The sequence below is a fragment of the Eubalaena glacialis genome, chromosome 14, assembly GCF_028564815.1.
Source record: "Eubalaena glacialis isolate mEubGla1 chromosome 14, mEubGla1.1.hap2.+ XY, whole genome shotgun sequence".
Taxonomy (NCBI): domain Eukaryota; kingdom Metazoa; phylum Chordata; class Mammalia; order Artiodactyla; family Balaenidae; genus Eubalaena; species Eubalaena glacialis.
In genome coordinates, this window is record NC_083729.1 from 28,453,872 (window position 1) to 28,467,872 (window position 14,001).

Here is a 14,001-nt window from a genome sequence, read left to right on the forward strand (position 1 = left end):
TATTTTCCCCCTCCATCAGATTTTGTGGCACCATTTTCCTTACTTTCTTAACTTTTCTAGTTATTGTTTAGTTTCTGGGTTATTTTTTTTTAACTTTTGTCCTTAGCCCTCTGCTCTTTTGCATCCACAACTTCCCAAACAACCCTATCCACTCTTCGACTACTACGTGTTTGCTAATGAATAGTAGTCCTATCTCTTTTGTAATCCAGATCTATATCTCCAACAGCCTACCAGATATCTCCACTTTCATGTCTCATATATGCAAAATGGAAATAATTAAATCAACCAATCAAACAGAATATAATAACAAATCTAGCCCCTTCAACATGTTTAGTTTTTAAAGTGACATGATGACTAGATTTAGTCACCGAAGGCAAATTTGTATTTGTTTCCTTAACAGCACTATCCTCTACTTTGCCCCTTCTAATAGGTCATCAAATCTTGTCGATCTCTACAGCTTTGGTCTCTTTAATCATGTGTGTTTTATACATTTCCTCTACCCCTTTTTTTTTTTTTTTTTTTTTTTAAGATTTATTGATTGATTGATTGCTTGCTATGTTGGGTCTTCGTTTCTGTGCTAGGGCTTTCTCTAGTTGCGGCAAGCGGGGGCCACTCTTCATCGCGGTGCGCGGGCCTCTCACTATCGCGGCCTCTCTTGTTGCGGAGCACAGGCTCCAGACGCACAGGCTCAGTAGCTGTGGCTCACGGGCCTAGCCGCTCCGCGGCATGTGGGATCTTCCCAGACCAGGACACGAACCCATGTCCCCTGCATTGGCAGGCAGACTCTGAACCACTGCGCCACCAGGGAAGCCCTCTGCCCCTTATTTAGTCTAGACTCCTATAATTTCTCATATGACATAAGGAAAATAACCTCCTATATTGCTTGGTTGTAATCATATTCTCACATCCTTACCATACAGATACACACATTGCTTAGATAGTGAATCATGTTAGTAACAGATGTGGTGGTAAAAAATGTGCTCTTTGTGCTAAAATAACCCATGTAATTTTTAATAAACTATTTGTTTTTAAGTGGCTCAGATATCTACATTGCAGGAAATATTTAATGTAAGGTTAAGATGAAAGGAAAAATGTATGGTAAATTTCAATAGATTAACAGCTGCTAGATGGTCTGGGAGATCATAGGCATCAGGGGTAAGGGTGGTTATCAGTTCTGCTATATGCATTATCCAAAGTCACAAACACAAGAGAATCATTTCCTCTTTTAAAAATAATCTTGGGCTTCCATCTTTGACAAACTTGTCACATATAAAGCTTGAATTGGAGTAATAAAAATCCTGTACCTTTTTGAGTTTAAATAACTCAGTTGGACCAACACTTCATGTCTAGAATGGCAGACTAAATTAAATTCAGTTGTAAGGGGAGTGAAAAAAGATTGCAAAGGTAGTGGAAATATACTACCCCATCAATACAAGGACAGGAAAGTCAAGAAGGTGAAATGGTGGAGAAAAGTCCTCTTGAAGGAAATGAAATTAGAAAAGAGATTCCTTTAGACCAATTGCCTATCTACAGTATGGTAAGTAATGTAAGCCATTTGAAATAAAATGCACTTAAAAAAAGAAAGCTTTGGTGCCGCTGGGGAGGGGAGAAGCTGCTGCCGCCGCCGCCGTTGCCGGGAGCCGCGGAGACAGGTCACTACCTTTCCATTTCTCACAATTGGGCTGAGCACGACTGAACCATGGGGGAACACAGTCCAGACGACAGCATCAGCTACTTTGAGGTAGAGGAAGATGAGCTGACCCCCGATGACAAGATGCTCAGGTTTGTGGATAAGAATGGACTGGTGCCTTCCTCATCTGGAACTGTTTATGATAGGACAACTGTTCTTATCGAGCAAGATCCTGACACTTTGGAAGACGAAGATGACGACGGACAGTGTGGAGAACACTTGCCTTTTCTAGTAGGGGGTGAAGAGGGCTTTCATCTAATAGATCAGGAAGCAATGTCCCCGGGTTATGTGCAACACATTATCTCACCAGATCAGATTCATTTAACAAAAAACCCTGGTTCCATGCCCATGCCAAGAAATATCGAAGGTGCAACCCTCACACTGCAGTCGGAATGTCCAGAAACGAAACGTAAAGAAGTAAAGCGGTACCAGTGCACCTTTGAGGGCTGTCCCCGCACCTACAGCACAGCAGGCAACCTGCGCACCCACCAGAAGACCCCCCGGGGAGAGTACACCTTTGTCTGTAATCAGGAGGGCTGCGGCAAGGCCTTCCTCACCTCCTACAGCCTCAGGATCCACGTGCGGTGCACACGAAGGAGAAGCCATTTGAGTGCGAAGTGCAGGGCTGTGAGAAGGCGTTCAACACGCTGTACAGGCTGAAAGCACATCAGAGGCTTCACACAGGGAAGACGTTTAACTGTGAATCTGAAGGCTGCGGCAAGTACTTCACCACGCTCAGTGATCTGAGGAAGCGCATTCGAACCCATACAGGAGAAAAGCCATTTCGGTGTGATCATGATAGCTGTGGAAAAGCATTTGCAGCAAGCCACCACCTGAAAACTCACGTCCATACACATACTGGTGAAAGACCCCTTTTCTGCCCCAGTAATGGCTGTGAGAAAACATTCAGCACTCAGTACAGTCTCAAAAGTCACATGAAAGGTCACGATAACAAAGGAAATTCATACAGTGCACTTCTAAATCACAATGGATCCGAGGATACAAATCACTCACTTTGAGGAATTTAAGCCTTCAGTCCACAGATTCCGAATTTCAAGAAAATTCCAATACAGGCCAGAACACTTTCAGCACACTTGCACCAGCCATCATTTTTGAACCAGTGTTTCAGAAGTCAGATGATCCAGCAATTCAGGAAGATCCTCAACAGACAGCCTGGCATCTCTGAGCCACCTCAGCCTCTACTACCAGCCTCAGCACCGTCTGCTCCTCTGCCTGCTCCCTCCCTAGGAACTGGTTCCCAGTAAGCTGCATTTGGCAACCCCCCTGCTCTCTTACAACCTCCAGAAGTGCCTGTTCCCCACAGCACACAGTTTGCTGCTAATCATCAAGAGTTTCTTCCGCACCCCCAGGCACCGCAGCCCATCGTACCGGGACTTTCTGTTGTCGCTAGGGCTTTGGCGTCGGCAGCGGCAGTGGCGTCAGCCATGGCAGCACCGCCTCAACCACAGACTACTACTGAGCCCCTGCCAGCCATGGTCCAGACTCTGCCCCTGGATGCCAACTCCGTCCTAACTAGTAATCCCACTATAACCATCACCCCGACTCCCAGCACGGCTCTCCTGCAGCCCCGCCTCGTCATGGGAGAACAGAACTTACAGTGGATACTAAATGGTGCCACCAGCTCACCACACACCCAAGAACAAATTCAGCAAGCATCTCAAGTTGAGAAGGTGTTTTTTACCCCTGCAGTACCAGTAGCCGGTAGCACAGGGAGCGCTGTACGGCAGATTGGCCTCAGCGTCCCTGTGATCATCATCAAACAAGAGGAGGCCTGTCAGTGTCAGTGTGCGTGCCGGGACTCCGCCAAGGAGAGGGCGGCCAGCAGGAGGAAGGGCTGTCCTTCCCCTCCCGCTCCAGCGCTGAGCGCCCAGCCTCCTGATGAGCCCAGCCTGAAGCTACCACCGCAGACTTTTTCCCCGCCCCCGGTCCCCCTGTCGTCCTCCTCCACCGTGTCCTCTTCCTGTGAGCAAAGCAGACAAGCAGTGACTCCTTCAGACCCTCAGACAGAAACGTTACGTGCCATGGATACGTCAGAGTTTCTGTCCCTCCAGAACCTGGACACGCCGTCCAATCTGATTCCCACTGAAGCACTAGTGCAGGAGGAGGAGGAGATGGGCCTGACCAGCAGCTTCTCCAAGTGAAAGGCCCGGATGTGCTCACCTCCAGGAACCGAGACCGAGCAGGAGGCAGAAGGTGCGATGCCTACCATCGTGGGGTCAGCAGTTTGAAGGAGGAAGAAATCTACTGTTTGAAATCCTCACCTTTCAGACATATTTTCTTTACTCATATCCCAGGAGCATCCATTTTTAAGGAACTGATCTTTGGAAAAAAACAAACAAACAAAAACGAAACAAAACAACAAAAATCTAAGTAATAAATGAACTGTTTGGCTGCACTGTATGTCACTTTTACTTATTGTCATGTGAACTTGGAAATTAAGGTTACTCGTATGCATAAAAATTCTAAATGAAAAAAAAAACAGAAATCTTCAGCAATGCTTTCACAGTGGACTTCAACAAATCTCAACATTTCTCCATTTTTAATTTTTAGGCTGTTGAATCTGGTATTGATTATCATTGCTACCAATAAAACTTATCTTGGTTGCATTTTAAAATATCAAGCCAAACGTTGGTAAATCAAAGTGGCATAGGAAAAGTAGGAAAATGATAGTAGAAAAGACAATGGTGATTCATATTTTGACGTTTTTTAGTGAGTTTGATAGACTGTATTGATACTGGGTTTAATAGAATTAAGCATGGGCAAACCACATTTTAGAGGTAACACAAATTTGTATCTCCTCAGGCCAGAGGCCATAGACTCACTTTAGGTCAAAGGATAATGATTGCTAGCAGCTTTCATTCTTGTTCAAATACAATAGGTAAAAGCAGTTTTTCCATCTTGTTGGCTTATTTGCTCAACAATACATCAACTGGAAAAATAAGTGTAGAATAATTAACTGAATGTAACACAGGGGTACACTTAGCCTATGAGGAGCCAAACTATGCTAAAGGAAACATCATTGGTCAGAATAGTGCTCTTAAGTGAGGGTGGGTTGACAGATAAATTGACATATCACTAAATATACTACCTAAAGCAATTTACAGATTCAATACAATCCCTATCAAATTACAAATGGCATTTTTCACAGAACTAGAACAAAAAATTTTAGAATTCGTATGGAAACACAAAAGACCGCAAATAGCCAAAGCAATCTTGAGAAAGAAAAACGGAGCTGGAGGAATCAGGCTCCCCAACTTCAGACTATACTACAAAGCTACAGTAATCAAGACAGTATGGTACTGGCACAAAAAACAGAAATATAGATCAATGGAACAGCATAGAAAGCCCAGAGACAAACCCACGCAGCTATGGTCACCTAATCTATGACAAAGGAGGCAAGAATATACAATGGAGAAAAGACAGTCTCTTCAATAAGTGATGCTGGGAAAACTGGACAGCTACATGTAAAAGATTGAAATTAGAACACTCCCTAACACCATACACAAAAATAAGCTCAAAATGGATTAAAGACCTAAATGTAAGGCCAGACACTATAAAACTCTTAGAGGAAAACATAGGCAGAACACTCTTTGACATAAATCACAGCAAGATCTTTTTTGACCCACCTCCTAGAGTAATGAAAATTAAAACAAAAATAAACAAATGGGATCTAATTAAACTTAAAAGCTTTTGCACAGCAAAGGAAACTATAAACAAGACAAGACGACAACCCTCAGAATGGGAGAAAATATTTGAAACAAAGCAACTGACAAAGGATTAATCTTCAAAATATACAAATAGCTCATGCTGCTCAATATCAAAAATACAAACAACCCAATCCAAAAAAGGGTGGAAGCCCTAAATAGACATTTCTCCAAAGAAGACATACAAATGGCCAACAAACACATGAAAAGATGCTCAATATCAGTAATTATTAGAGAAATGCAAATCAAAACTACAATGAGGTATCACCTCACACCAGTCAGAATGGCCATCATCAAAAAAACCTACAAACAATAAATGCTGGAGAGGGTGTGGAGAAAAGGGAACCCTCATGCATTATTGGTGGGAATGTAAATTGATACAGCCACTATGGAGAACAGTATAGAGGTTCCTTAAAAAACTAATAATAGAACAATCCCATTACTGGGCATATACCCAGAGAAAAGCATAATTCAAAAAGACACATGCACCCCAATGTTCATTGCAACAATATTTACAATAGCCAGGACATGGAAGCAACCTAAATGTCCATCAACAGAGGAATGGATAAAGAAGATGCAGGACATATATACAATGGAATATTACTCAGCCATAAAAAGGAACAAAACTGTCATACAGAGTGAAGTAAGTCAGAAAGAGAAAAACAAATATCGTATATTAATGCACATATGTAGAATCTAGACAAATGGTATAGATGATCTTATTTGCAAAGCAGAAATAGACACAGACATAGAGAACAAATGTATGTGTACCAAGGGGGAAAGGGGAGGGGTGGGAGGAATTGAGAGATTGGGATTGACATATATACACTATTGATACTATGTATAAAATATAATAGGTAACTAATGAGAACCTACTGTATAGCACAGAGAATTCTATTCAATGCTCTGTGGTGACCTGAATGGGAAGGAAATCCAAAAAAGAGGGGATATGTATATGTATAACTGATTCATTTTGCTGTACAGTAGAAACTAACACAACATTGTGAAGCAACTATACTCCAACAAAAACTAATTTAAAAATTAGGAAGATATATGAAGTGATTTATTTATATCAAATTTAGTGGAACAGAGAAAAACACAATTTAAAATGAAATAATCAGGGACTTCCCTGGCGGTCCAGTAGTTAAGACTTCACCTTCCAATGCAGGGGTTGCGGGCTCGATCCCTGGTCAGGGAGCTAAGATCCCACATGCCTTGGGGCCAAAACACCAAAACATAAAACAGAAGCAATACTGTAACAAATTCAATAAAGACTTTAAAAATGGTCCACATCAAAAAATCTTAAAAAAAAAAAAAATGAAATAATCAATTTTCCAGCAAAGATATTTGATCATGGAATTGCCAGTTATATAACATCTTTAATGTTTAAGAATAATACATGTAAAGTCTGAGTTATAAACTGTGAGTAATATCACTGCCCAACTCAATCCAAAAAAAATAACAATATAACAGCATCCACAAATTCTTAAGTTTGTTACACACACACACACACACACACACACACACGCACAGAGCAAACCATATACTTCCTTATGTACATAGGTAATTATATTTCATAACCATGAAACATAGATACATTAATTCAAATTTTTCCTTCTTTCTTATTTTGTCTGTGACAACAACAAAACAAACAAGGCCAGGTAGAAAACAAGCATGACCATGAACTTTGAGAGCAATGGTATAATTCAACCAAATTCAAATATCTCTAACTCTGTAATAATAGAAATAGCACCTAGGTATACAACATATGAGCAACAGTCAATTTCATACCCTTCTACCTTGTTAAGTGGTATCAGATGTAGTCAACATTGGTGCTTCCAAAGGAGACAGAATATTTTTATTCGTATTGGAAAAATAAGAAACACTCCCAAGAAGAGGCTATAATCCCTTATATGTTTACTGAGAATTTCATGTACTCTCTTGATATTTACTCATGCTGTAATCGCTACTAGGTCACAGATGACTGTGGTAAACTCAATCAGGCACTGAGAAACAATACTCTTGCTTCAACTAAATAAGTGCAATAGTTTGTTCTTCCACTAGTAGAGAGATTGTTCTGGTCTCTTTCAAGTCGTGGCTAAGGTAAAACCTGATGCCTTTAAGATTTCCCAAGTTTAGTGATCATGTAGACACCCCATCTCAGCACACACCCTTTTTTTTTTTAACTAGGATCCCAAGTTCAATAAGCATAAATAGTAAGTTACAAGATGTAAGGGCAGGATCACAAAAGAATAGTGTTCTCAGTCACATTGTCACCTGTTTAAAGAAACCAGTTAAGCAACTGCCCTGATATTTCATTCTATCACTCTCTTTCTTTTTATATGTGTAACACGTATTCCATGTGCCAAGAGCTGTGATCAATGTTTCAGAAGTTTTATCTTCTTTTAATAATGACCCAATTCTTAAAATTTTATCAATGAGAAAACTGAGGCAGAGTGACATTAAGTAATTTGTCCAAGGTCACCCAACTCGCAAGGGGTAGAGGTGGGATTTGAACTCAGACCATAGGACTTTAGAGCCCATACTCTTAACCACTACAATGTACAGCCCCTTATATTAGTTTGGAAGAAATCTTTTAAAATAACTAATGATGTTTGATGCAAATGAGATTCCATATCCAAAATTCATCATTAATGGAGTTGAAAAGGAGATCTCCAAATTTATCCTAATCCCCCATACACACACGTGCTAAAGCCTAGTATATCTGGCAAGTATTTGGTACTCGTTATATATTTGCTGAATCAACAAATGAAAGAATACAGTATGAATATCCAAATCAACTCAGACAGGAAGATGTCATTATCTAAGGCTTATTATTTTTTGGAATAGTGGCTTTGACTCTATTTCAAGGTGATTGATAGCACTATTTTTGACACTGCAATAGCTCAATCATTACAAGTACTATAGGCACTGAGATCATTATAATTGGTCAGTTCAATGATATCCATTAGATTGGGAGTTGATCAGAAAGAGATAATATATAAACTTGGATAAAGCATTATATATTTTTTAAATTTTCTTCCCAGCTTTATTGAGATATTATTTACATATAGCATATGTAAATTTAAGGTGTACACTGTGATGATTAGATACATGTATATATTACACAATGATTACCACAATAAAGTTAGTTAGTATCTCTATCCCATCACATAGTCATAATTGTTTTCGTGTGTGGTGATAACATTTGAGATCTACTTTCAAGTATATAATACAGTATTAATAATTATAGATACTATTATATTGATGATTTTAAGTGTTGATCCAGTCTTTTTTTTTCATTTTTTTATTAGTTATCTATTTTATACATATTAGTGTATATATGTCAATTCCATTCTCCCAATTCATCCCACCACCACCACCACCACCAAAGCATTATATATTTTTAAAGGAGAAAAAGAATGTTGACTGCAGGAAACATAAAATATAAATGAACATAAGTTGGACTTACGTTCTACATAAGTAGGACTAAAAGTAGGTTCTGTAGGAGTACTTGTTGATTGATGTCTTAGATCAGTGAATTATAGAAAATTTAGATTTCTTTATATAACTGACACTTTTTAAATCATACCTAGGTAAACAAAATCCACCCTTGGAATAGTCTTCAGTTGTTTCATTGTGCCTTATTTCATGACCAAATGTTCTTCCTAATTTCAGAAGGCAATATAATAAGCAATTATTTAAATACAAACCATGTGGTCAAAAGCTATTGACTGATGAGAGATCAGATTCAGGCAACATTAGGAGAATTAATGATATTATAGTGAGAAAAGAGACAAATGCCAATGGGGGAGTAATCTATAATATCTGTACCTTCTGTAATGCCTGTGGAAAACTTCCAAGAGGGCTCCTCTAAGGAAAAGGCTAATTATTTCAGATGTCTCCTCTGTAAAGTCACAGGTCTGTAATCTCTTGTCAAAATGTATAACTTTTAGAAAAGAGTAGAAAACAGCTATGGATGAGTGGGAAAGTGCTGGCTCCCAAGGAGAAAATGATTGGGCTCTAGATGACAGCCTGTCCTGGAGGATGACAGAGGAACCCCATTGAGACAGAATAAACCATAGCAATTTCATCTTTAATATATTGGATAAAAAGTCCAGGGGAGAAAGCAATTGTTCATGATTTTCTCATTAATATACTATTTAAGAAAGTCAGAAGCATCCTGACTACTCATGGAAAGATTTTTCAAAATGAAAATCTTAATTATTACCCATAATATTATCTATTTAAATAATAATCAACACCTAAGCCCTGAAAAGTTGACCAATACCAGGAATATGAATAGTTGTATTTCTATTTCAGTCAGAAAACAGAACAAAATAAAATACCAGTGAATCAATTTTTCCCTTCCCAATTTTTCATTTGCTATATTTGTCAAAAAAAATTTAAAAGATAACAGTTTAGAAAATAGAACAAAATTAAATCATTGAGTTTTTGTCTGTAAAGTATTTTAGGTAAACAATATTTTCAAAAGGTTCTATCATCTAATTTCCACCTGCAGGTTTTGAATCATACAAAGTCCAGGAAGTCTGGCAATAGAGGATAGCAGAACCATAGGAATTTACGATATAGTAGATTTAGCACCCAGGAGGCTACTCATTTCAAAATAAAATTTTCCAAATTTTTAAAGCAGTTCTCTTCTCTGAGCATACTTGAATGCCCTTCTTCTTTCCAATGGCTATTACAACATTCTCAAATCTATATCTACCCCAAATTTCATCTTTGTTTCCAAACTTCGACTATATTTTAATTTTGCTGTCTCCCTTTTCATTGTTTTTTTTTCTGTGCTTAATTCCCTGAACATAGAAACCAAAAAAAATTGAGACAAAATAGAAAAATGTAATTAAGAAATCCATCAAAAAAAAAAAAGAGAAAATGTACATTAGGGTTTATGCAAAGAGAAGGAAAATTCTAGATAGAGGAATATGTCTCAGCCTCTTTAACTCACATGCCCCTTAAGTATACAAAAGAAAAAAGGAAGCCTTTATTTAATGTTATTTAACATTTCAGAGTACATTTTAAGTGGTGTAATGAAAACAAGTCATACTATAAGACATAATTTTTATGTTGAATATCTTTTTTCTTTTTTTTTTAAACATCTTTATTGGAGTATAATTGCTTTACAATGGTGTGTTAATTTCTGCTTTATAACAAAGTGAAGCAGCTATACATATACATATATCCCCATATCTCTTCCCTCTTGCATCTCCCTCCCTTCTACTCTCCTTATCCCACCCCTCTAGGTGGTCACAAAGCACCAAGCTGTTCTCCCTGTGCTATGCGGCTGCTTCCCACTAGCTATCTATTTTACATTTGGTAGTGTTTATATGTCCATGCCACTCTCTCACTTCTTCCCAGCTTACCCTTCCCCCTCCCCATGTCCTCAAGTCCATTCTCTATGCCTGCATCTTTATTCCTGTCCTGCCCCTAGGTTCTTCAGAACCTTTTTTTTTTTTAGATTCCATATATATGTGTTAGCATATGTTATCTGTTTTTCTCTTTCTGACTTAATCACTCTGTAGGACAGATTCTAGATCCACCCACCTCAGTACAAATAACTCAATTTTGTTTCTTTATATGGCTGAGTAATATTCCATTGTATATATGTGCCACATCTTCTTTATTCATTCATCTGTTGATGGACACTTAGGTTGCTTCCATGTCCAGGCTATTGTAAATAGAGCTGCAATGAACATTGTGGTACATGACTCTTTTTGAATTTTGGTTTTCTCAGGGTATATGCCCAGTAGTGGGATTGCTGGGTCATATGATAGTTCTATTTTTAGTTTTTTAAGGAACCTCCATACTGTTCTCCATAGTGGCTGTATCAATTTACATTCCCACCAACAGTGTACGAGGGTTCCCTCTTCTCCACACCCTCTCCAGCATTTATTGTTTGTAGATTTTTAATGATGGCCATTCTGACTGGTGTGAGGTGAAACCTAATTGTAGTTTTGGTTTGCATTTCTCTAATGATTAATGAAGTTGAGCATTCTTTCATGTGTTTGTTGGCAATCTGTATATCTTCTTTGGAGAAATGTCTATTTAGGTCTTTGGCCCATTTTTGGATTGCGTTGTTTGTTTTTTTTGATATTGAGCTGCATGAAATGCTTGTAAATTTTGGAGATTAATCCTTTATCAGTTGCTTCATTTGCAAATATTTTCTCCCATTCTGAGGGTTGTCTTTTCATCTTGTTTATGGTTTCCTTTGCTGTGCAAAAGCTTTTAAGTTTCATTAGGTCCCATTTGTTTATTTTTGTTTTTATTTCCATTTCTCTAGGAGGTGGGTCAAAAAGGATCTTGCTGTGATTTATGTCATAGAGTGTTCTGCCTATGTTTTCCTCTAGGAGTTTGATAGTGTCTGGCCTTACATCTAGGTCTTTAATCCATTTTGAGTTTATTTTTGTGTATGGTGTTAGGGAGTGTTCTAATTTCATTCTTTTACATGTAGCTGTCCAGTTTTCCCAGCAGCACTTACTGAAGAGGCTGTCTTTTTTCTCCATTGTATATTCTTGCCTTCTTTATCAAAGATAAGGTGACCATATGTGCGTGGATTTATCTCTGGGCTTTCTATCCTGTTCCATTGATCTATATTTCTGTTTTTGTGCCAGTGCCATACTGTCTTGATTACTGTAGCTTTGTAGTATAGTCGAAGTTGGGGAGTCTGATTCCTCCAGCTCCGTTTTTCTTTCTCAAGATTGCTTTGGCTATTCGGGCTCTTTTGTGTTTCCATTCAAATTGTGACATTTTTTGTTCTAGTTCTGTGAAAAATGCCAGTGGTAGTTTGATAGGGATTGCATTGAATCTGTAGATTGCTTTGGGTAGTATAGTCATTTTCACAATGTTGATCCTTCCAATCCAAGAACATGGTCTATCTCTCCATCTGTTTGTGTCATCTTTAATTTCTTTCATCAGTGTCTTGAAGTTTTCTGCATACAGGTCTTTTGTCTCCTTAGGTAGGTTTATTCCTAGGTATTTTGAATATCTTTTTTCTAACTACCCAAGACTCTCTTCTAACCTTTCCCTCAATATGATGTGTCATTCCAAGGGGTCATGATGCCCTTTCTCAAGGAAGAAGCACTTCACCAAGTTTTACAAACAATTGAGCAGAAAATTCCTCTTCCATATGTGTGTCCATGACTTACAGTTTAGAAATCCCCTTGTGGACATTTGGAACAAATATTTTGTGTTGTAAATCAGAACATCAGATCTGTAGGGAGATTTTACAAAATTGTGGCAAACTGAAGCCACATCCATGGCCAAGCAATCAGCTTAATAATCACAAGCTCATATGAAATTGTATCACATGTACAGGGACAAATAGCAAACAAAACATTTACAGGCACTTCTGTATTTGCCAGGTAATTGCTCTGGTGCCTGTGAACCTGTTGTACTATAGGCATAGACACAGAATAGGTAAGGATAAAAATGTGAGAAGGACTAAACAAAACAGTCACTTCAAATAAAGCAGAGGGTTTTTCTGTTTGTTTGTTTGCTTGTTTTGGGGTTTTTTCCCCCCCTTCTCTCACTTTTTGGTAGTCTGATTGGTTTACATTGCATGATTGGTTTACATTGCAACAAAAGCATCTGAGAAATTCAGCTTGTCCAAGATGCCAACTCAAAGTATCTCAGACAGGTCCAGGCTGCAAATGCTGGGACCAGGAATGCAATATATACATGGGCCCTAGGGTTAGACTTAGTTATAATTATAGGGCAGGAATATGTTCTTTCCATAAGAATGTGGACGATTGCAAATGAGGAGAGTGGGGAAGGACCATGGGCTCAGAATGCATGAGTTGATGAAGACTTTCTACATTTCACTATGAGAAGGATGCTTGGTTGTAAGTAGACTAGTTGGCTCTAAAGCTCGAAGTTCAACACAGGAAAGAAGGAAATGTTTCTAGCCAAAGGATTGGGTTTAAGGACCCCAATTTAAACAATGCAAGTGGAGAGGACCCAAACTGTTAAACCAAATTCAAGTGCAGAAAACATGAGAGATCAAGTGAAAGAAGTGCAGGTATAAGAGCTACCTGAAATAGCAAGTTCTCAGACATGGGCTAGGATATATCAAATGACAGGATCTAATAGGTTCCTAGGTGTGGAAAGCTGAAAAATTGTTCCCAAAGATGTCCATGTCCTAATCCCCAGAATCTGTCAGTATGTTACTTTAACTGGCAAAAGGCTCGTTAAAGAAGGGACTAAATTAAGCATTTTGAAATGTGGAGATTATCTTGGATTATCCTGGGCTCAGTGTAATCACAAAGTCCTAATAATAAGGAATCAGAAGGGTCAGAGTTAGAGAAGGTGATGTGACTATGGAAGAGGAGGGCGAGAAGGGTATTTGATGGTAGAAATAGGGGTCAGAATGATGTAGGATCATAAGCCAATGAATATGGGGAGCCTCTTGAAGCTGGAAAAGGTGAGTTAACAGATTCTTCCTTAGCACCCACAGGAGGAATAAAGCCCTGCAAAGTCATTTTAGAATTCTGATCTCAAGAACAGAAAGATCATACATTGGTATTCCTTTAAGGCTCTTTAATTGTGGTAATTTATTACAGTGGCAAT

The 14,001-nt window shown here is 38.6% G+C and overlaps 1 protein-coding gene across 1 annotated transcript; it reads left to right on the forward strand.

Moving 5' to 3' along the window:
- Positions 1 to 1,608: 1,608 nt before the first annotated feature.
- LOC133105389 (metal regulatory transcription factor 1-like) lies at positions 1,609 to 3,852 on the forward strand. The gene is given in 4 exon segments (XM_061211378.1): positions 1,609 to 2,273; positions 2,276 to 2,701; positions 2,704 to 2,857; positions 2,859 to 3,852. Coding segments are annotated over 4 exon segments (2,148 nt in total). The 5' UTR covers positions 1,609 to 1,699.
- The last annotated feature ends 10,149 nt before the right edge of the window (positions 3,853 to 14,001 follow it).